At 47.5% G+C, this 22,966-nt stretch overlaps 2 protein-coding genes across 2 annotated transcripts in view; both read right to left on the reverse strand.

Annotated features, from left to right (window-relative positions):
- LOC117051692 (guanylate-binding protein 1-like) lies at positions 1-14,221 on the reverse strand. The gene is made up of 11 exons (XM_033158286.1): positions 14,112-14,221; positions 12,471-12,706; positions 11,116-11,243; positions 10,495-10,604; positions 8,926-9,131; positions 7,892-8,125; positions 6,708-6,988; positions 5,543-5,755; positions 4,508-4,610; positions 2,341-2,534; positions 1-1,125 (listed from the first exon to the last, which is right to left on the reverse strand). The coding sequence occupies exons 2-11, from the start codon at positions 12,646-12,648 to the stop codon at positions 991-993; spliced, it is 1,782 nt and encodes a 593-aa protein (XP_033014177.1). The 5' UTR covers positions 12,649-12,706; positions 14,112-14,221; the 3' UTR covers positions 1-990.
- Positions 14,222-19,740: 5,519 nt separating this feature from the next.
- The window catches only part of LOC117051691 (guanylate-binding protein 1-like), a 28,834-nt gene continuing 25,608 nt past the window's right edge, over positions 19,741-22,966 (reverse strand). The window contains exons 8-11 of the mRNA XM_033158284.1: positions 22,639-22,821; positions 22,204-22,306; positions 21,590-21,783; positions 19,741-19,919 (exon numbers count right to left, since the gene is read on the reverse strand). Coding sequence (XP_033014175.1) covers positions 19,782-19,919; positions 21,590-21,783; positions 22,204-22,306; positions 22,639-22,821 — 618 coding nt within the window. The 3' untranslated portion in view covers positions 19,741-19,781. The remainder of the gene's footprint in view (positions 19,920-21,589; positions 21,784-22,203; positions 22,307-22,638; positions 22,822-22,966) is intronic.

Genomic DNA, 22,966 nt, shown 5'->3' on the forward strand with positions numbered 1-22,966 from the left:
CAAGCATTTCATGCACATTTCATTACAATTCTCATTGTAACAGGTCTCAGGCTGCAATACTTTCAGAGCAAGCGTGAATAAGACTCCCCCAATCATTCTGCACAAGGGGAGAGGGGGTTCATCTCAAAAGACTTGGCAGCGGCCCGAGTCCAGCAAACTGACTGCAACTGAATAGATTCCTTCCTCCTTCACTTGTCAATAGTGCAGATCACTGGTGGGTGGAGGGATGCCAGGAATCTGGGTTTGGGGGTGAGGAATTCAGAGGTTGCAAAAACACAGCAGCTACACATTTACCCATCTTTGGCTGCAGACCAGTTCATAACACACAGCACCACGAGCTAAATACGAGGGATTCCCCACCTTAGCTGCTTCGTACATGTGGACTGGGCAGCAACAGCCCTATCACACAGCTGATTCTGAGTGTTATTAGCAATGCAGGAGAGGGGCAAAGGCGTAGCTCAGTGATACAGGAGCTGCTTAGAATGCAGAAGGTCACCGGTTCAATTCCTGGCATCTCCAGATAGGGCAGGGAATGTCCCTATCTGAAACCCCAGGGAGCTGCTGTCGGTCAGTGCAGACAAAATCAAATGGACCAGTGATCTGACTATGTATCAGGCAACTTCCTACCTTCTTCCTAAGAGATGGATCCAACCATCTGGTTTTATATTAGCACCATCCATATCAAAATGCAGTGAAGTACACAACCAGAGACAACACTGTAAACACCCCCTGAAGACTGATTTGCTCAACACAGACACAGGTAATTGTTTAGAACAGAAGTCAGTACACAGGTGCAGTGAATTTGAAAATGCAGCAATTTTTTTATCGCGTACACATATATAGGCACACTGCAAACACCTATTGAAAGTGGTACAAAGTACAGCTCTCTGCTTTTTCCATCCCAGCTGAACCTCATCCACAGCCCTGAAGCCAGGCCAGGATTTCCCCTTCGTTCACTCAGTCCATCAGGGCTGTTCAGAGATGCAATCCTCAAGAGATCACACATCCTCCAGAGCTTCTTCTCTGACTCCTCTGTTGCTGTATCTGAGACTCCAAGCTCTGGACCTGAGACTGAAGCCTTGAGAATTCCTGTTGGTACCCTTCTTGCTGAAGACGCCTCTGTTCCTGTTAGAGGAAAGGTGTGGAGAGATGCTTAAAAAAGTCAGCATCCATTAATTGTAACACATCATGGGGGGGCATAGAGGATCACAAAACAGATGGAACTGGGCTACAACAGAACCTAGGGCTGCCAGCTCCCAGCAGATCCCAGGATCCATGGAAGTTTTCAAGGAATGGGGGGGGGTTTCATCCCCTGCCCATGAAGCAAAGAGGGACACATTTTCTTCTGGACCATCTTCCAGAGAGCACATGTCAGTGATGGGAGTGGGCTGAAGCAAAAGTGGTTGGAGCAATTCATGTAAATTTTGTAGCCTTGTATAGTAGGTGTCAGGGACTGGCTGGACAGGAGGAGGTGTCAGACGCTGAAGGGGCACAGGGTTTAGTGAGCAGGAAGAACCTGACAGGGAGCAGTTCAGACTCTTGAGGCAGTGGTCAAGGAACTGCTTAACAACCCAGGAAGTCTCCCTCTCCTGCTGCGACAAACTCGCCTCTCCACTTGCCTCTGAGAACCAATGGTCTCTGAGATGGGCTGAGCAGAGGCCGGAGGCATGCCAATACAGTCTGAGACTGCTTGGGAAACATCCAGGAGCCTTGGAGAGGGTGGAAGACAGGGACCTTCAGTCCTGGCAACCCTTCCATGGGGCAAGACCTGCTGGGAAGTGTTGCTGAGACCACGAGGCCAAGTTGCATGTTCGTTTCCTTGAAGAAAGAGTCAACTTCACCGACAACGGAGACCTGCGTCTGACAGTTGGCTAGCTTCTACACATGCTCCACTCTCTAGCCTCCCTCCAAGGAAGCAAGAGGAAGGGTGGTTCCAGAGGGGTTGAACAATCAACCCCTTTTCACAGGGAACTTCTGAGTATTATAGCTCTGGGGTGGGGAACAGGGGGCCTGTGAAAGAACTCTCAGCATCCTTAAACAAATGACAGGTCCCATCATTCTTTGAAGGAAGCTGCGGCTGTTCAAAATGGTATCACAGAGGCTTTCGGTGTATGGTGTGAATGTGGCCTGTACAATAATATACCCATTTCTAGTGCACTAACCACTGTGTCAAGAACATGTTGCAGAATACAATGAAACACCAGTTCTGGAAGACCCCTTAAGCTCCACTTACTGGTGTGCCCTTACTGATCATGAGACCTACACATAAGGAACTGCATGTACTGAAACATCTTTTTTTTAAGAAAAGCAAACAATATGGGAGCAGAGAAGGGCAGTTACCTGGAGCTTCTGGTTCAACAATCTCTCATTCGCAGCCAGGAGGGCCCTCCTGTCTTCCTCCATCTTGGCCAACAACTGGCGCTTGTGCTCCTCATAGCTCCGATCCTTTTCCCGGATCATCTGCTGGGCCTGTTCTTGCATCTGTCTTTGGAGCTCAGCTTCCCGCCTGGCGGCCTCAGCCCGGGCTTTCTCCACTATAGTGGGGGAGGAACACAATCAGAAGGAATGTCTCCTCCCACCGGTGGTGTTTTTCAAGTTGTAGAACAGAGGGGGCCTTCCAGATATTGTTGGGTCTTCAGCATGTCTCAGCCAATGTGAGGCCTTTAGTGAGGGACGAGAGATGCAGTCCAGCCACCTCCAGAAGGTCACAGCCGTCCCATTCCCTGCCCTGCAATGAGCCCTGCTCCTTAAGAGTAGCCTGCAATTTAGGTGGGCAGATACAGGTCAGGGCTCCTGCACATTAGCTGGGTGGAAGAGGGAATGTTAAGTAGGTGTTGCTCGTCATGCAAGCAACGCTTGAAGAAGTGTCCTCTTGTAATGAAGAACGTAAGAACAGCCTCCTGGATCAGGCCTGGTGTGTTGAACTGAAAGGCAAGCTGGTCTGGAAACTTTGTGTACTGACGGTCAAAATGACCCCTGCCTAATCGGTAGCAGCTGCAGCACTGAGCTCATGTGTGCTTCACATGCTTTGATGTGTCCACAGGCCCCAGGCATAGCTAGAGGGGGAGGTATGGTTAATACCATCCACCTGTGTTCCCAAGGGATGCCAGGCAATGGTTAATACCAGGCACCTGTGTTTCCATGTGATGTAAAGGTAAAGGACCCCTGGGTGGTTAAGTCCAGTCAAAGACGACTATGGGGTTGTGGCGCTCATCTTGCTTTCAGGCCGAGGGAGCCAGCGTTTGTACCCAGACAGATTTCTGGGTCATGTGGCCAGCATGACTAACCCGCTTCTGGTGCAACAGGACACTGTGACGGAAACCAGAGCGCACAGAAATGCCGTTTACCTTCCTGCCACAGCGGTACCTATTTATCTACTTGCACTGGTATGTTTTCGAACTGCTAGGTTGGCAGGAACTGGGACAGAGCAGTGGGAGCTTACTTCGTTACTGGGATTCAAACCGCCAAACTTCCAATCAGCAAGCCCAAGTTGCTCAGTGGTTTAGACCACTGAGCCCATGAAGCCCATGAGCCCATGAAGATTTTGTGTATCTTTACTTGGGTGCGTACAAGCCATCTCCTTGCTGCAGTCCGCCCCATGGAATGAGCAGGGGGAAGGAGGGAGCTGTCAGACTTTTGCTATAGGTTTGAACCCTTCTTTAATAAATTGTTACACCTGATCGTTCTGATGGTCTGGGCATCTTTCTTTGTAATTCCTGCATATCCGAACTCCTGGGAGCCCTCCTCCGACTCTGCAGGGTGCTTCAGCCAGGTCAGTGGCCCACCTAGTGCAGCAAACCCTTTTCACGAGGACCAGCCAGATGCTTATACAAAACCCACAAGCAGGGTTTGACCGCAACAGCATTTTCCCCACTTGTGATCCCCAGCAGCTGGTATTCAGAAACATATTGCCTCTGCCGGCAGAGGTTCCCCACTATGCCTCTAACCACACTGTTCTCCACCTGAGAGCAGGTTCTGCAGAACTGCCTAAGGTGCAGGAGTCCTGCTCTCTTTTGCACCTCAAGGGGGTGGAGCCTTGCAGTTTCCACTTTTGCCAGGTGCAGAACCTGCTCCCAGATGGAGAACAGCACAGGAGGAGGAGTAGCTGGGAATTCAGGGCAGTTGCATTCAGGGCTGGTCTAGTCCAAAAACGCGGCGCTGGCATCACCTGAGGTGGAAAAACTCAAGAGGTGACAGACAACTTGGAGAGATGCTTGATACAGCGACACAGGCTGTTTCACACAACTTCTTAGGACAAGAACACCTGGGATAAGGAGTACACAGAGTCTTAGTGCGTTGTGTCCAATGCTGGTCCTACTCAGAGTAGACCAACTGAACTTAACAGACATGACTAACTTAGGTTCATTAACTTCACTGGGTGCATTCTGTAGGACCAGCATTAGATACAATCCATTGTTTACTGTGTTATCATATTTTCGCAGCTACAATGGCCTGTTGGGGCCAGTATGTCTTCAAGGCAAGCAAAGCCTACTGGACAGGAGCTCACCTTCAAGCTCCTTCTGTTTGTCCGTGAGGGTCTGGTCAGTCTGCAGAATGGACTGGGCTGCTGTCTCCTTGGATTCCAGGAAGTCTTGCAGGGCCTGGGAAGCCTGGAGAGAGAGTGAGATGGCTCATTTGGAACTTGGGAGAAGAAAACAAAGAACTTATTTATGAATGCTACAACCGCAGCAAGAGTTTTGCTAGCACAAAGCTGGAAGAAGGAAGGAATTCCAACGAAGGAACAATGGCATGAAAAGCTGGTGAACTATGCGGAACTGGCAAAACTAACTTATAAACTACATGAGAAGGACAACCAAGAATTTAAAGAAGAAGGGGAACTATTTGAAAAAACAACAAAGAAACTTAGACTCACTGGCAGGCTTTGAATAAACATACACAAACTTTTTATTAGTAGAACATGAACGAATATGGAAATGATATGTATAATTTGATAACACGCAGAAACAATATGAATAGATAAATCATGAAAGGGAGCTGAGGGAAGCCCGGGTGGGTGGGAAAGGGAGAGGATGGGGGGAAAGGGAGTAAAATGTAATTGGTTGTTTTGATAAATTGTATTGACTTTTCAAAAAAAAATCCCCCCCCCCCAATTTAATTTTTTTTTAACGGAACTCAGAGAAGAATCACAAGACGACTCTGGGCACTTCCAGATGGGTATCTATTGTGAACTGGTAATCCTCATGCATACACAATTTTCACAGTGACCTCACAAGTCACATGATCCTTTCCCCCAAGGAATCCTGGGAACTGTATTACTGCAATCCCTATGATTCCTTGGAGGAAGCTGTGTGCTTTAAATGTATGGGGCAGGTCATGTGACTGATCAAAAAGCAAGTCCATATCCCCCCCTACCCCCTTAATCTGGATTAACCATAAGAAAAGCATAACTAAAATCCTATTGCCAGTGACTTGTTTGCAATATCCAAATGACCCACTTGTAATATTAAGTTCCCATCTGGAAGCACCCACTGAAAATAGGAATCACCATGCAAGAGCAGGCTCTAACTTTAACCCAACATACCATTACTCCCTTCTCAGGCACCAGGTGATATTTCTCCACTACTTTCTTCTGGTCCTCGAGGAACCTTTGATAGCCACCAGGCACTGCGTATTTCCCATTGCTAATCCTCTCCTCCATTTCTTGGAATAGCTCCATGAGCACAGCCAGGCAACGGTCTGATGATGCCTGCTCGTTGCGAGTGCACAACTCTTGAAGTTTTTCTTGTAGCTGCCTCTGGAGGAGAGAGGTGGGCAGAGTCAGATAAAGCAGATGTTCCCTAATAAAGAAAGGCCTGCTATCCCCTGTTCCAGGAGTTCTCCAACCCTGAACCTCTTTGCTGGTTCAGCTGAACAAGGTGGCTTAGGCTGACCGAGGCAGTTCATAGGTTGGTCCCACTCCTTCCAACAGCCCAGATATTCATCGTCCGCCATCTAAGCTGGTGCATCCTAAACTTGGGCAAAAATCTCAACCAATTTTTCTGAACTGGGCCCAGATATTAACTAGACCAATTTCAGATGATATTCTGGGCAACCCTGCTGTTCCTTGGAAACTCAATGAGATTTTCCCATTTAAGATTGGGAAAAACGAGCAACTGACAGAAACCAAAATTGGACAGGTTAATCCATCCCTACTCATGAACACGATAGGGGAACAACTTAGATTAAGATACTATTTCTCCTTTCGGTTAAAAATGGAGGAAATATTTAAAAAAATATTTTATTTTATTTTTAAAAGGAGATCAATGGGGGGACAAGCTTCCCTGAAATACTGCTTCTCCACCACTGCCAATCTTCCCCTGTAACTTGAAGTCACAGAAGAGTCTTCAATGTTGTCCAAGATAGCCCCCCTCCATTTACTCAGGAGAAGAATGTGGTCCAAAAGGCCTGAGCAGCATCCTACGCTTAGAACCAGGACAGCCAATATGCTCCCTTCCAGATGTTGCCAGACTCCAACCTACCATCATCCTTAGCCAGCATGGGAGATGGTCAGGAACGGTGGGAACTAAGAGTCCAAAATATCTGAAGGCTACCACATTGGCTGTCCCTGCCTTAGAACGTGCTCCGGGATTTGCTGGGATGCACAGGAGTTCTGCAGCAGACAGAAAGGGCTCTGTGAACTTAGGAACTTGGGAAACCAACCAATAGGGCCAACATCCTATTCCCACGAGAGACATAGAATCCTGTACCCCTAGTTCTCTCTGGTGCGCTTGGTCTTCGTCCTTGAAGGCACGGGCCAGGAACACTCGAATGGCCTCCTCTTCGCAAACAGCGTGCACTTGCAGAACCTCTGCGACGTCCTCAGTGGGAGGCATCAACATGAGGTCCACCATTGCCTCATAGCGGTTCAGAGCATCCTTCATGGCGGCCTGGTTCTCGATCTGAGCCAAGGCCACCACAGCGTTCTCGATGCAAGGCATACATCCGTTGCGGATGGAGTCCACGTAAGTCTCCACTAGGCTCCCCAGGGCTGCAAAAGGGAGAGGAGAAGGAGGGCAGACTAACTCAGTTGTGTATTTTATTTCATTAACTTTCTGTCTTTCTTCATCCAGGGAACTCATGGAGGCAATAGCCATTTTATTTCATAAAATCCAGAGGGTTTTTTGTTTTGTTTTGTTTTGTTTTTTAACAGAACATCAGACTCTTCTCCAAAGAACTAATGTCTAAATTTTGGCCTCTTGCACTAAATAAAAAGATTTTAAGAAATCCTCTGTATACTTGAGAGTAATTCCCTCAAATCCAATGGGACTTGCTACTGAGTAGACCCGTATTTGGACTGGGAATTTTCTTTGGCTTCATGGGCCGGATTCTTATGAGGACTGACCTTTGGTACCAAATGTGAGGAGTGGGCAGGGCAACCCACTCAATCATCACCTGGCGTCACAATAACATCAGTCGATTTGGTGCTTTGAACTTCAGGCTTCAAAGCATCTTGCAGAAAGAAAGGCACCGCTAAAATGAGGGGACAGGGGGACTTGGTTTCAATGGAAGCTGTGATCCTGGCAAACCGAGCAGGATTTATCTCCCCATTCATCACCTGATGAATGGGGGTTAAATCTTCCTTGCTCTGGCTAGATGTGTGAGTTCCCCAGAGAAAAATGGAGCAGGATCAGCCCTAATCCTGCTGCACTGGCTGCATGGGCCAGTTGTTTGTTTGTTTTGTGGAGAACTGGTATGACATAGAATTGCCCCCCCAAAAACAGCTGATGTCACACATGCATTGGACCGATATTAGCTGATAGACAGGTGGTTATGGTTTTGGAAAAAATGGCCTCATAAAATGGAACCCTGATGGGCCAAAGATGCCCAGCCCCTGCCCCATCTGGAATATTCCAGGAGCCTTCTCAGTATATTTTCCCCATCTTCCACTTACATGTCCCAGTCACCAAGTGCCCTCCCTGGATCACTTTGGCCTGTGCGTTCTCATAAATGTAGCTGCAGAAACGGTGCGTTTGCTTCACGAACTCTGCGCTCAGCCTCGATTCCGGGAGGTCCTCCAAGACGGCCAAGTCTTTCCGTGAGGCTGGGCATTCAAAGGCAAAGCACTTGCGGTTGGGGAAATACTGCCGCAGGAATTTCTTAGGAAGATCTTGCTTTTCAGGGGCATCTAATATAGAATCAAATTACACATATTGCTATTAGTATAAAGTGCTTCAACAGCTTGGGACCATTTACCTGCAAGGCTGCCTTACCCCATATTCAGTGGTACCTCTGGTTGCAAACGGGATCCGTTCCAGTGAACCGGCCATATCCCGAAGTTTTTGCAACCGGAGAGACTGCTTCTGCGCATGTGCGAGCAGCGAAACACTTCCGGGTTTGACACTTTCACAACCCAAAGTTTACATTACCCGAGGGTAACGTAACCCAAGGTTCCACTGTATTTGCTCACTTGACTGCTTTGATCTGCATAACTGGCACAGCTGCCGTGCAATACCAGGTCCACATTTGCAAGAAATCACTCTTAGTGTGGCAGAACCCATACTTAGGAACACCTTGCTTATTGGCATCAGGCAATCGCCTTCCCTATGCTCTCTTTGGTGCCTGCTAAAAACATTTTTCCATGGACAAGCCTATCCAGACCTGCAGAATGTTGACATGTTTTTTTTTTTAAAAAAATTGTTTTTTATCTTATCGTGGATTTTAAATACTTCTAAAAAACGTGTTAGGTACTTGTTTTAGAATCACAGAATCGTAGAATTGGAAGGCAACCCCAAGAGTCATCTAGTTCAACCCCCTGCAATGCAGTTTTAAACTGTTTAATTGTACTGGTAATGTCACCAGTACATTCTTTATGTAAACCACTTTCAGGTTTTGTTTTTACAAGCAAGCACCCTACTAGGCCTCCGCTTCAAAAGCAGCAAGGCCCAATCTTTTAAAGCCAGGAACCCCACCAGCTCCCCACAGCACCTTTCTTCATCTTCAATGCGTGCTCCAAGTACTCGTCCTCTGAAATAGGGCACCCATCCAGCTGCAACTGCAGTGTGAAATCCCGCACAGTCCAGATGAAGGTTGGGAAGAAGAAGGCAAAGTCATCAGGCATCCCATAATATCTGTTACTGCTCTGCCCGGCCGATGCCTTCACCTTGATATGCTCAGTTAATTCAGACACGTAGCTGGGGACTCAGTTAAGGAAATGAGTCATGTTTCCCCACCCCCACCCCCAGAATAGAATAATAGTTTCTCAACAGTCCCTCCTTACAATGTTTTATGTCTGTGATATCTATACTGGTATCCTCTGCCTACCTTTTCGTGATCATCACCAGAAGTCGGGTTCTGTTTCCCTTGCCCTTCAGAGACAAAATTGACTGGGGCACCAGACAGGGCCTTCTCAGCCGCAGCACCAAGGCTATGTAACGTACTTCCTTGAGAATCTCAACTGACTCTCTCCCTTTCAGTTTTTATTCAGGGATGGGGATTCAGGCCAGTGGTCAGGGATGTGGGAGTTGCAGTCCAGCCACATCTAGAGGACCACAGGTTGGCCAAGCCTGTGCCAAGGGAGAAGTCTAATCGCCCCCACACCAAACTACATTTCCCAGGATTCACTGGTGCAAGTTATTTTACTTCTCACTGTGTGCCTTTCTTTTAAACCTGGATTTTCCCTCACAGAAATCAAAATCACCCTGACTTAGAATGGCTTGGCATTTTCACTTACCACACTAAGCTTCACAATTCTCTAGGTGTTTTGTTTTAGAAAATGCTATATTAAAAAATAAAAATGCTAATGTGGGTATGCAAGGAATCCTCACACCATCAAAACATGCAGCAGTCTTTTTTCCTTTTGATGGATCTTTCCTATATCTCATTTTTCCATTTCCGCCATCTTTTAAGAATGGTTTTTAACTTACTGCTATACCTTACATAAAGTTGCTTGGCAAACTGGAGAGGAAGGAGGCTGTACAAACAGAACTGGTATAATTTAAGGGAGCCAGTGTGGTGTAGTGGTTAAGAGTGGTAGACTCGTAATCTGGTGAACCAGGTTCATGTCTCCGCTCCTCCACATGCAGCTGCTGGGTGACCTTGGGCTAGTCACACTTCTCTGAAGTCTCTCAGCCCCACTCACCTCACAGAGTGTTTGTTGTGGGGGAGGAAGGGAAAGGAGAATGTTAGCCACTTTGAGACACCTTCAGGTAGTGATAAAGCAGGATATCAAATCCAAACTCCTCCTCCTCCTCCTCTTCTTCTCTTAATCCCTCTAACAGATGTTCTCAATTCCATAAAGCTCAACAAATTCTAATTCTACAAAGACCCCTCTACAAGGTACTGCTTCATTCTGAGAAGTCTGGTCTCTCCCCCTCCAGCTCCTTCATTTGAAGCCCTTTCGGACTTCACTTAAAAATACTCCTGCCCCTCATTTAAGGACTCTGGAGCCCTCACTGTCACACCTGCCAAGGGCCTGATGAGACATCACAGCATTAGGATTCCCACACACTTCACTAACCCGTGTTTCCGCCAGAGAGCATGCTTACAAAAAGATACTGCAGTTTCTCCAGAGCATACTGGTCGATGGTGTGCATGCTGTTGTAGACAAAGGTGCTGCTAAGCAGAATGGAGAGGGCAAATATCCACGCATCGTTCTCAGGGTTGCTCTGCAAAGGAGGATGGTGAGCATAAAAGTCCGGGGCAACAAGGCACTAGAACTGGACCGAGGTCTCCACTAGGGGCGTAAGATGGCATCATAAACCACACGTGTCGTACGCAGCACTGTTTCCATTCCACTGCGGTTCAGCTTTTGCCAAACACCGTTATTTGTCTGGCTGTCTGCTGCAGCAAAATTCCACAACTTGCACAGTTTATGTGATTGATTATGGAAACTGTGTCAAGTAAGCAAGTTGCATTGTCACTATGTTATCGCACCCCATTCATTTCAATATGGGTCATATCCACTGATTTCCACTCCTGGCACGGGACAAGAATGCGAAGACTGGCAATTTTTTGTCCGAAATCTCTCCACCTTTTGGGGGCCCTGGGGTGCCTTCTTTTCCCCACTGCATCCTAGAGGGCCTCCTGCTGCCTAGGGAGTGTCCCTGATCTCTGAAGTTCTCTTGCAGATAAAGTCTCCATGGTGGTCTATCCTGGCTGCCCCCACCCCCAGCTCACCTTCTCGACATCACCCAGCCCTTCCGTGTCCAACAGCACCAGGGTGTGATCAGGCTTCAGGGGATGCGAGCGACACCACATCCAGATACCTCTGGTGGATGCTTGCACTGTGGGTCCCAGAGAGAAACCTGTAGCGGGCAGCGTAGAAATGGGAAGGGCGGAAGTGGTGAGGCATGCAGCTCTGCAATTTCTCAACTGCTGCCAACGAAAACATACAATATCAACACTGCTGACTTGCTGGTAAATCCAAGTGCCTTAGGCATTGTGCGTATCAAGTCTCAGGTTTCTGGGTGGTGTGATATTGCCGTAACTGTTTCAGGTACACTTTTAAGGCCTTTTTAGAGCAGTCTTCCATGCCTATAGACGGGGATGTGGAGGTCAGAGCAATACCATGCCTCCTGGTCCCAGAGCCCATAGCGCACAAACCCCGTCAGGGATGTCCACACATGCAATGAGGCTATAGGTGACATCACAACCCCAGATAGCACGGGAATCCTGGTAGTACAGAAAACAGGAGTATCTGCTCACACATAGATGTCCGTGTTCAAAGCATAGCATATTTCTGAGCACAATTCAAAGTGTTGGTGCTAATCTTTAAAGCCCTAAACGGCCTCAGCCCAGTATACCTGAAGGAGCGTCTCCACCACCATCATTCAGCCCAGACAATGAGGTCCAGCCTTTTGGTGGTTCCCTCCCTGCAAGAAGTGAGGTTACAGGGAACCAGGCAGAGGGCCTTCTCGGTAGTGGCGCCAGCCCTGTGGAACGCCCTCCCATCAGATGTCAAGGAAATAAACAACTATCTGACTTTTAGAAGACATCTGAAGGCAGCCTTTTTAGGGAAGTTTTTAATGTTTGATGTTTTATCTGGGGTTATTTTAAATTGATTTGATTGTATCTTTTTGTAACATTCCTTCTACCTCGCTTACAAACTACAGTGCTAAGTGGCGTACAAATTGTTGAAATAAAATGAATAACTGGTAGAGAGTGTAAGCTCCTCCTGTATGGAGAAAATAAAGAGATGAGAGTCGGTGGGAAAGGCTTCACAGTGGCCAACCAGATACCTGTTGGAAACCTGCAAGCAGGACCCAAGCACAAGAGCACTCTCCTGTAAGTAGGACCTGACTGCTGGCTCACAGGGCAAATATACGGGCCAGTCCTATTGTTAGGTAGAGTGAGAATGTCACCTCAGGCGGCAGATTTTGGGTGTCATGAACAGGCAGTGGTTTCTGCTATTCAGCTTGATTTTGTTGTATTTTGAGTGGTGCTTGGGGGAGGGGGGAGAACCATTTGCTTTACCGCCTCAGGCAGCAAAATGCCATGGGCCAGCCCCACAAAAGTATGTCTTAGGTTCATACCTCCTTTGTCCTTTCCTGCCAGCTTGTTCATGAGGTAGGACTTGCCAGTGCGGTATAGCCCCACGATGGCCACCACCACCACGGGCTGCTGGATGCTCTGCAAGATCTTCAGGGCTTCCTGGTTGACCCGCAGCTGTTCATTGGGGTTGTTCTCTATCAGACACATCGGTTCTTCCATGATGTTTGGGTGAGCTCTGGTCAAAACCAGCTCAGGAAGGAGACTGGGGACACTGAGGCTGAAAAGGATGTAAGTTTAACACTTACAAAATGCTACGTTTGTGTGCACTGTGTATGAAACTTAGGGGTCTGCTTTTTTAGGATGTCTGTTTTGCAAAGAATTGTACAAGTGCAATAAAGAAAAAAAGGGGAGAAAGTGTTTTTGCATCTAAAGCGGCAACAAGGGGGTGGAATATTTGTTTCGGTGTTTAATTGATGGCTCATCCCTGGAAGTCTGGGTTTCTCTCAGAAACTGCCAGCTTATTGAGGAAGCAGCTTGCTTATCTGAATCTCTCTCTGGAACAAGAAAGAGAATAGTTCTTTAACTGTACAGTATTAACAAGTAAAAACCTTTTTAAAAATTGGACTGCATTGCTAGTTGTTTAAGAGCAATGTGTTGATTTGTATTTGCAACTTTTTTGTAACAAGTTTAGAGACTGTCTACAGTAGAACTTTGGAACTCTTCCTTGTTGTGGAGAGCTTGTTGGTTCCTACTCTGCACATGGTCCTGATCAAGGATTTCCGCTCCCAAAACTCTAGCACAGGGGACTGAATGTCAAGAACAGGAAGGAGAATACTTTCAAGATACTGCTGCCAAAGAATGGCTGGAGTGATGGTCCAGGTAGCTGTTTAGATGTTGGGGCATTTTCAAGGTTAATACATTCCACTTCCACAATGGACATTCACTGTGAAACAGCCACATTTTACTCACTGTTCAAGGGGCACCTGTACTTCATAGAGCAACACATCTCCCTCTCTTGTTTCCCCTGATCAGCTACCTTTTATTCTTTCAGGGCTCAGAAAACCCGACTTCCTTCACTTGGTGGAATAGCCTGCCAGTTCCCCAAGTGGAAATGGTATATCACGCTGCTCTGGGGGCCAATTAAGGTCAACAAATTCAATCCTAAAAAAAGGTCAACAACTTTGGTCAGCCCTCACGGCCCTTCACTTCATCAAATCTGACCCCCTTTGAAAACAGTTTGGACACCACTCCTACACCATACATTGAAAGCACTTTTGAACAGTCATGAGTACAGCTGTAGCCTGTTAGGGAAACGGGGCTGGCTTCTGTTAGAAGACTCCTTTCCTCCTCACAGAAGAGGACCTGCACGAACAGAACTAAAAACAATACGTTGGCTGCCTCCCAAAACATTTCGCTACAATAACAGCTCTGTGCCTGGCTCTGTTTCGGAGGGACTGGCTGAATCATGGCCTGTTTGGTTTTCCAAAAGACTTTCACCCACCACTACCACCTTCCGGATACAAATGGGAATAGAACTACAAATAGAAGAGATTGTGATTTATCGTTATTGGTTGTTGCAGAGTGTTGATTTATTTGTTTAAAAAGCTTTTTTGAAAAAGACAAATAAAAAAGACTCCCTCCCCAGCCCCCAGCCCCCCGTTCACTCCTCCGCGCAAACTCACCCCTCCTCTTCTTCCTGCGTCCCGTTACACAATCCTTTCTTGGAAGTTTAGGAAGGAGAGAAAGTGGGGGGACCCGGCACGCAAACCTGGTCGTGGGGCGATGATCCGGCGCGCACCGCAGGCGCGTCCTGGTGAAGAAAGCAGCGAAAGGGAGCCGCAGGATTTTCCCCAGGAAGACGAGGAAACAATCCTGCGAAGGAGCCGCTGCCTAGAGACCCCGTGGCTCAAGCCTCGGCGACGCGCAGCCGTTCTTTCGGTTTCGCTTGCTGCGGGGAGGGGCGTTTTTTGCTGCTGTTTTTTTTTTTACGGGACGCGATCTCGCCTCGCCCTTCCCGGGGGAAAGTCCCATCTCTGGAGCCTGCCTGGTCCTCCTCTCGCCACTGCCACGGTCGTGGGAAAGGCCAGATCAGCTTTCCCGAGTCATTATCCTAGACGGCTTTTTCCCCCGTTTGTTTTTTGCCTATCTCTCTCGCCTACCCTCAGCTTTCTAGAAGGACAGATCCTGAAGTTGAGGCTCCAGTACTTTGGCCACCTCATGAGAAGAGAAGAATCCCTAGAAAAGACCCTGATGTTGGGAAAGATGGAGGGCACAAGGAGAAGGGGACGACAGAGGATGAGATGGTTGGACAGTGTTCTCGAAGCTACTAACATGAGTTTGGCCAAACTGCGAGAGGCAGTGAAGGATAGGCGTGCCTGGCGTACTCTGGTCCATGGGGTCACGAAAGTCGGACACGACTGAACGACTGAACAACAACAACAAGGGAAAGGCGTTGGATCTTACAGGGTTGTGAGGATGGAACGGAGCGAGGAAGACCCGGGTCTGCCGCCTCCTCTTGCGGAGGAAAGGGAAGATGGGAATAAGTGACATGGAAATCTGAGCGCGCCAGCCACACTTCCGAGTGGAACCTGCAGGGCTTCCAGACGTTCTCTAGGAGGGACGGGGACGCCTGCTGCCTACACGGGTGTGCGCAGTGAAACGTCTGCACCCACTGCTACCGGGAAATTGGAAGGGGGTGAGACACCTCCCCACCACCACCACGCAGGGGCGTAGCAAGGTAAATTGGTACCCCGGGGCAAAAAAAAATTTGTCACCCCCCCCAGGCGAAGGAAGGTCAGGTGGTACCTGGTGCGGAAATTTCTTTGTCATCCCCTCCCATTGATTCCCCCCCCCCGCAAAAATGGTTTTACGTTATTTCATATTTTCTTACAAAGGAATAATAACAAGTAATAATAATAAAAACTTTAATTTCTATCCCGCCCTCCCCGGCCAAAGTCGGGCTCAGGGTGGCTAACATCAGATACATAACATTGGTATAAAATCAAACAATAATTAAATTACCTCCTAAAAACATCTCAAAATCAAATCAAAGTCTAATTAGATGGCTTTCCACAGGGTTAGGGTTGGGAACAGTAAGTGCTCCACTGAACTGAAATTTCAGCCTTCACGACATAGGAAAACAGCCAAGTAAACAGCTATTTTGGTGGAGGAGGGTCAAGATAATAACTGATATGCATGAAATTTCATATATAGCTATATAATCCCTAGTATAGTAAGATAAGACCTTTGGAGCAGGCATTTTTTTTATAAAAAAAGTTTTTTTTTTAATGAACTGCCCTAGTAGGGCAGTACTGTAATTGTTCCTTGATAATTTGTCACCCCCACCATTATGGAACGTGGGGCGGACCACCCCCTATGCACCCCCCTTGCTACGCCCCTGCCACCACGAGTTTTGCCTCTCCACACCACGAGGCAAAGACAGAGAGTCTCCGCTGCACATTACCAAACCATTTGCTCGCACATACCACGCAGAGGTATTTCGCTGCCTTTTCACCCGTCAAACCAAATCCCCTAGTGTCAATGTATCTATCTCCAAAGGCATTACATCTGCAAGGGGAGCTCGGCTCAGGAGCCGACAACTCCCCACTGAAACCCAGGTCTCCAACAAAGGAAGGCAGGGAAAGTGTTGATACCAAATGTAGCAATTCACTGTTAAACGTATCTATGTACTGGCTCAATGGGAAAACGGCCTCGGTCCTGTATACCTGAAGGAGCATCTCCACCCCCACCGTTCAGCCCGGACACTGAGATCCAGCACCGAGGGCCTTCTGGCAGTTCCCTCACTGCGAGAAGTGAGGTTACAGGGGACCAGACAGAGGGCTTTCTCGGTGGTGGCGCCCGCCCTGTGGAACGCCCTCCCTTCAGATGTCAAGGAAATAAACAACTACCTGTCATTTAGAAAATACCTGAAGGCAGCCCTGTTTAGGGAAGTTTTTAATCTGTAACTTTGTATTGTATTTTGATATTTGTTGGAGGCAACACAGAGTGGCCGGGGAGACCCAGCCAGATGGGCGGGGTATAAATATTATTTATTTATTTATTTATTTAGTCATCAGAAATCACTCATTTTATCAATCTTCTCAGTTCCACAAGCATATAGTAAGGTTGGTAGTAAACAAGCATTTTTGTTTCCCTGCGAATGTCCCGGTCCTCAAACACTCTGCACTTCAGTCGGGAGAAAACTTGCACTCACAGAGCTCAGGTGATGCTGGATTTCGGCATCAATGTTGGCCCTTGTGGAAAGATAACTGCCCGGGTAGGAGAAGTGCAGGACATTTTCCAACATTACACATTGAGCTGGATTTGTGGCACTGCGGAGGGGTTGTTTTGTGCTTGTTGGTGCAGCACTTTGGTTTTTTGGATGTTTAGCGATAGGCCAAGCTTTTCTTAAGCTGCTGCGAAGAAATTTAGGATGGTTTGGAGGTCGTCCTCTGAAGATATTTAGGATGGTTTGGAGGTCATCCTCTGAGTGTGCTGATTGTGATCAGCATACTGTATCTCTATGACAGAAGTTACGGTAACCTTACTCTTTGCTTTCAGCCTACAGTCATAGCCCATGTTGCGAATGCTGCGGGTTACATTTTTTCAGGTTGCGCTTGCACCAAACCCAGAAGTACCGGAATGGGTTACTTCTGGGTTTTGGCGCTCATGCATGCGCAGAAACACTACATCGCACTTCGCGCATGCGCAAAAGCACTGAATTGTGACCCGCGCCTGCGCAGAAGCAGCGCTGCGGGTTGCAAACGTGCCTCCCACATGGATCACGTTTGCAACCCAAGCGTCCACTGTACTTAGATAAAATATCTTTCCATCTGTTCAGTATATGATTTCTACTCCAGAGGGGAGTTTCCCTTCAACAAAGTGTAGGATCGTGGCAATGAAAATAATGAAAATACCTTTATTTGTACTGTGATGGGTAAGTGTGAAAGACTATACAGTCATACCTCGGGTTGCGCTCACTGCGGGTTGCACATTTTCAGGATACAAACGTGCCAGACCCGGAAGTACCGGAACGGGTTACTTCCGGGTTTCGGCGCTCACACATGCGCAGAAACTCTAAATTGCACTTTGCGCATGTGCAGAAGCACCGGATTGCGTCACTCGCATGCGCAGACGCAGCAGCATGGGTTGCGAACGTGCCTCCCGCACGGATCGTGTTCACAACCCGAGCGTCCATTGTATTTGATTGACAATGACAGGTGCATGCCTGGATCTCAGGTTCTACCTGAGACCACACCTTTTCTGCGACATATCTATGATGTCTTGATGATGCATCCTGAGTTGTATTGTGGAAAACTTTGGGAAACTTTAAAATACGGATGTAACCATTGACCAGGGCTTCTGGCTGCTTCGTCTTTGTGGTAGTGGGAAGTCTTGTTGCAACAATAAAGATCAGGCCAACTGGCTGCTGTTTTGCTTCTATCTCCTGGCTGAAGTCTCTTCCTTGTGGCCCCAACCTGAACCTATGGGAGTCAAGGTTAGATGATTGTGGGGTGCTCCGAGGACTCCCTGTTACACCACCACCTCTTAAACCTGTTCAAGGGAGCTTCGCAGTTGAGCACACATTTGCAGCTCAGCTTCCCTGCATTTAAACCCACACCTGCCACAGCACGCAGTTGCATTCAAATTTTATGAAGATGATGATATGCATGAGCTATGAGAGCCCAGCTTTCTCCCCTAATTGCTGGAGCGGATGGTCCATTCGGGGCTCCAACTTCATTATGTAGTAGCATTGACCTCACGTGGCCGGGTTTTGGGGCCTTGTATTTAACCATGTTTCTAAAAAATACCCAGCCCCAAACAGTCCCAGAGTCTCCCTCACTAACTCTACTTTCCTCTTTTGTTGGTCCTAAACTATTTCACAGGGATCTCATTAGCTGACTTTTGGGGGGCAGTAGCAGGAGGGAGGAAAACACCCTTGGACTTCTCCACTGAAAACTGGTACAGTCATAATATGGTACAGTCACAATATCTGGCATCTGGCTTTGATGGAGAGGCTTTCTCATAATTTGAGGCCAGCCAAAGGACAAGTGAGCTAAAACAGATGCATTTGCAGACGTGTGGTTTCCATTTCTGACTCTTATTAATTCCACCTGCAAACATTTAAAGCCCTCTGCTCCATATGTTGGCTTTGGAGTTTGGGGGGGGGCGCGGTTTGGCTCTGTGAATTGACATGAATGGTTGTTGTTTTCCTTGCTCTGTGTTATCTATACCAGCTTTATACCCTCTCCCCCCCATATCTTACTCCACAGGAAAAATGATGTGATATCTCTGTTTGTTCAGTTGTACTTTATTGATTTCTTCCTTTTTTTCAACTGTACAAATTCACTGAAAACCAACAATGTGCATTTATTTATTTTTAAATAGATGATGATATACGTATATTGCATTGATTTCCCACTTTCCCTTCAAGGTAGCATACAGATTTAATCTTAATGAAAACCCTGTGAGGTAGGTTAGGCCATGGGAATAGCCATAGAACAAGTAAAACAATAGAAATACTTAACTGACGGACCAATCACGTTGGTCCTGCCCCCCACCCGGCAAAAAATCCTGGCTACACTCATGGGTTAGGCTGAGAGACAGTGACTGGCCCAAGGCCGAGTCTTCATATCACAGTCTGTTTCGTGTTGCTCTTCTGTTAGGGCTTATCCACACTTCCCCTTGTCCAGGGGTTGGGGGAAACTGCTCTTTAGTGCTCGATCGGTGCAAACAGCAATTCGGGTTTGTTGTTTGCTTCAGTTGAGAACTAAAGAGCAGGTTTTCCTTGGGAAAGGAGTGGGGCAAATGGAAAACCACTCAGACCTGTGCTTTATAGGAACAGATCAAGTGGAAGTCGGACATGACTAAACGACTAAATGACAACAACATCAAGTGGAAGTGTAGATGACCCCTTAGAAATAGACTCTGTCTTAAAAACGCAGAGTTGGGGTTCCTTTGTGCGAAAACAGACTGCAAACACCAGCTAAATGGTAACATAAGGTAGATCTCCGTTCATCCCCTGGCTTCCTAGCTGCATTCCCACCCACAGTCCTGAGCCAGTGTGGTGTAGTGGTTAAGAGCGGTAGACTCGTTATCTAGGGAACCGGGTTCGCGTCTCCACTCCTCCACATGCAGCTGCTGGGTGACCTTGGGCTAGTCACACTTCTCCGAAGTCTCTCAGCCCCACTCACCTCACAGAGTGTTTGTTGTGGGGGAGGAAGGGAAAGGAGAATGTTAGCCGCTTTGAGACTCCTTCGGGTAGTGAAAAGCGGGATATCAAATCCAAACTCTTCTTCTTCTTCTTCTAGACACCTTTATTCAACCCATCAACACTTCCAGGGATGCTGTTTTCATTGAATTACACAACAACGACGCCGGGAGCCACCGCTATTTCTCTGCATCTCCAATGTCTTCTGCAGTGCCTGGATCTGAAGTTGAAGCTTTGCGACTTCCTGCTCAAACCCTTCCTTCTGAAGGCGCTTCTGCTCCTAGGGAGTGGCAAGGATGAAGATAGAAGTCAGCCCCAGTTCCTCACAAAGCAGCTGGAATGGGGGGAATGAATAAAAGGGCACAGGGCTGTCTAGAGTGCCCATGTGTGTTATGCTATAGAGGATAGTCCTCTGATAAAGGCTGCCTAGTGCAAATCCATTGGGAAGAGAAAGAACCCTAAGAAGGGAGAGCAGAGGCTCATCAGCAACACCTGGGCTGTAGGGCTGGGCGATATCTGGTTTTCAACATCGCGAGGTATCCCCAGCTAAACACTAGGATATAGTGATCTATAATCATGTCTGAAACATGGAACTATATAAGAGTGGTCATGGATATTAGCAGGTATACCTGAAGGAGCATCTCCACCCCCATTGTTCAGCCCAACTCCTGAGGGGCTTCTGGCGGTACCCTCACAATGAGAAGTGAGGTTGCAGGGAACCAGGCAGAGGGACTTCTCGGTGGTGGCACCTGCCCTGTGGAACGCCCTCCCATCAGATGTCAAGGAAATAAAAAACTATCTGACTTTTAGAAGACATCTGAAGGCAGCCCTGTTTAGGGAAGTTTTTAATGTTTGATGTTTTATCACTAATAATAATAATAATAATAATAATAATAATAATAATGTTGGGAGCCACCGAGAGTGGCTGGGGAAACTCAGCCAGATGGGTGAGGTATAATTTTTTTTTTTTATTATTATTATTATTATTATTATTATTATTATTATTATTTGCTATGTGCCATGTGCACTGCGGGTCCCTCCTCTTTGAGGAAGGTGAGCCCTTGCCTTTGGAGGGCAAACTCCTTCCACTACTCCCTGAACAGAGAGAAGAAGAAGGAAGAAGCAGCCCAGCCACGATTCCTGCATCGGGTAGAGATATCGCGGCTGCAGGGAGGCACTGAGGCTGGGAGTGGGACTATTCTGCCATCGGAGGGGAAAGGGAGCCGAAAGGGACGGCAGCCAGCCAACTGTCAGATTACTCACAATTATACTGCCCCCTGGAGTTTTGGAGGCTGTGCTTCACAAATAAATTGCCAGCTCAGTCGTTTTGAAACGGTTCTCACGGTGTGGTCTACAAACCAACATGGGACGATGTATCAATACATCGCCCAGCCCTGTTGACAACTCTGGCACACGAGAGTGGGGCGCCGGAGGGATCTTTGCACCACGGCGCCGGATATGCTTAAGACAGCCCTGGTGGCATTTTATGCACTATGACCTGCAGTTATTTTTATTGATCATGGTTTAGTAATTATTTACAGTATTGCAATTGTTAATTATTATTTGCTCGTGTATTGAGAGTTAATTTCATTGTGTACTATTACATTCTACTAGATTACTGAATATTGCTTCATTAGATATAAGCCGTTCCGTTTTAAAGATACGTCATATTATGACTTTCTGTATTGAATCAGATTATTACAAGGCCCGTGTTCTTTTTTGTATGTTTTGTTGCTGTAAACCGCCTTGTGCATAGTAATATATAAAGGCGGTATACAAATTAAAAGTGAAATGAAAAAAAAGAAATGTAGCTACGAAGAGGCCTGAGGTGATTCCAAAGAGCCTGAGAGCCTTGGGGGGGGGGGGGCGCACCTGTCCCCCAAGGCCTAAGTCTCCCCCACCTCTGGTGTAGATGACCAAGGCTGCCCATAGAGGGCGCTGTTCTATTACCTCAAGCTTCCTGTTCATCACCATCTCGTGCTCAGCCTGGATCTTCTTCCTGTCTTCTTCCATCTTGGCCATTAACTGTGCTTCATGCTCCTTATAACTCCGCTCTTTCTCCTGGGCCATCTTGATGGCCTCCTCTTTCATTTGTTCATGCAGCTTAGCTTCTCGTGCAGAAGCCTCGGCCCGGACTCGCTCCACTGCACAGAAAGAGACAAGCAGTGAGTTGATGCCGGTGTTTTTCAATTTCCGAAAGAAGCTGCGGATTTATTCCTGTCACCATCTACTGGGAGGACTCCAGAGGACATGTCATGAATCTGCCCTGTAGGGGCACCCCACATTCATTACATGGGGATAGGAAATGACACAGTTCTTCTTCTGAGCTTTAAAAATTTAGATTTTCTTATCTTTTTGCGCAGGGTGGGCGGGAGGGGAGTTGGACATAAAAGAACTGAAGATAAACCAGAAAGGCATGAGAGGGGGGTGTTTTCTTCGTGACCACCTGCAGAGATCTCATAAAAAGGGTGTGAGGAAAAAGTGGCGATTCCACATTAAATGGCCAGTGTGGAAGCAGCCTAAGTGTCTGCGAGTCGTAACAAGCTGTCCCTGAACAGACTCACCTTCAACCTCCTTCTCTTTTTCCGTGAGGGTCCGGTCTGCCTGCAGAATGGACTGCGCTGCTGCCTCCTTGGATTTCAGAAATTCTTCCAGGGCCTTGGAAGCCTGAGAGAGAGTGAAGTCATTTGTTTGTTTCTATTCAACTCCCCCCCCCAAAAAAAAATTTTTTTTACTCCAAAGGGTCAGAGGTACCCCTAGATTTAGGGTGGATGCAGGGGAAGGAGATGGGGGTGATTGAGCCCCATTCATAATCCTTGCACGAATGGGGTCTTCCATTATCATTTTGTTGGATACAGCCCTGTGTGCATTATCTGGCATTATATAACTAACAATAACATTCTGAGGCTACTAAAGGGGGAGTTATTTTTCCTCAGGGGTATCCTTCTGGCCCTTGCCATCCCCCCACCCCAATTGTTCTCCCACTGAGTCTGACTCACCATGATCCCTTTCCCAGGCAGCAGGTGATACTGTTCCAATTTTTCCTTCTGGTCATCCAGGAACTTCAGGTAACCACCAGCCACAGAGTAGATCCCCTTGCCAAACTTCTCTTCCAGATCCTGGAATAGCTCCAGGAGCACCGCCTGGCAACGATCCGATGATGCCTGCTCATTGCGAGAACACAACTCGGAAAGTTTGGATTGCAGCCGCTCCTGGGGTTGGGCAGGAAACAGAAAGCGTCAAATGGGAACAGATGCTCAGCAGTAGAGGATGGTCCTATATTCCCCATTCCAGAGAGTCTGGAAACTCTAAGCATCCTAAAAACAA

The sequence above is a fragment of the Lacerta agilis genome, chromosome 8 (genome assembly GCF_009819535.1).
Source record: "Lacerta agilis isolate rLacAgi1 chromosome 8, rLacAgi1.pri, whole genome shotgun sequence".
In the NCBI taxonomy this organism is placed as follows: domain Eukaryota; kingdom Metazoa; phylum Chordata; class Lepidosauria; order Squamata; family Lacertidae; genus Lacerta; species Lacerta agilis.

Bases quoted from the DNA above. Each gene is read 5' to 3' on its own strand.
- LOC117051692 (XM_033158286.1), bottom strand. From the start codon at position 12,648: ATGGAAGAACCGATGTGTCTGATAGAGAACAACCCCAATGAACAGCTG. The intron at 2,535-4,507 runs GTGAGCTCCTGT...CCCCCACTATAG, and splicing joins CAAACAGAAGGAGCTTGAAG to TGGAGAAAGCCCGGGCTGAG. The intron at 1,126-2,340 runs GTAACTGCCCTT...TTCCTCTAACAG, and splicing joins TGTTGAACCAGAAGCTCCAG to GAACAGAGGCGTCTTCAGCA.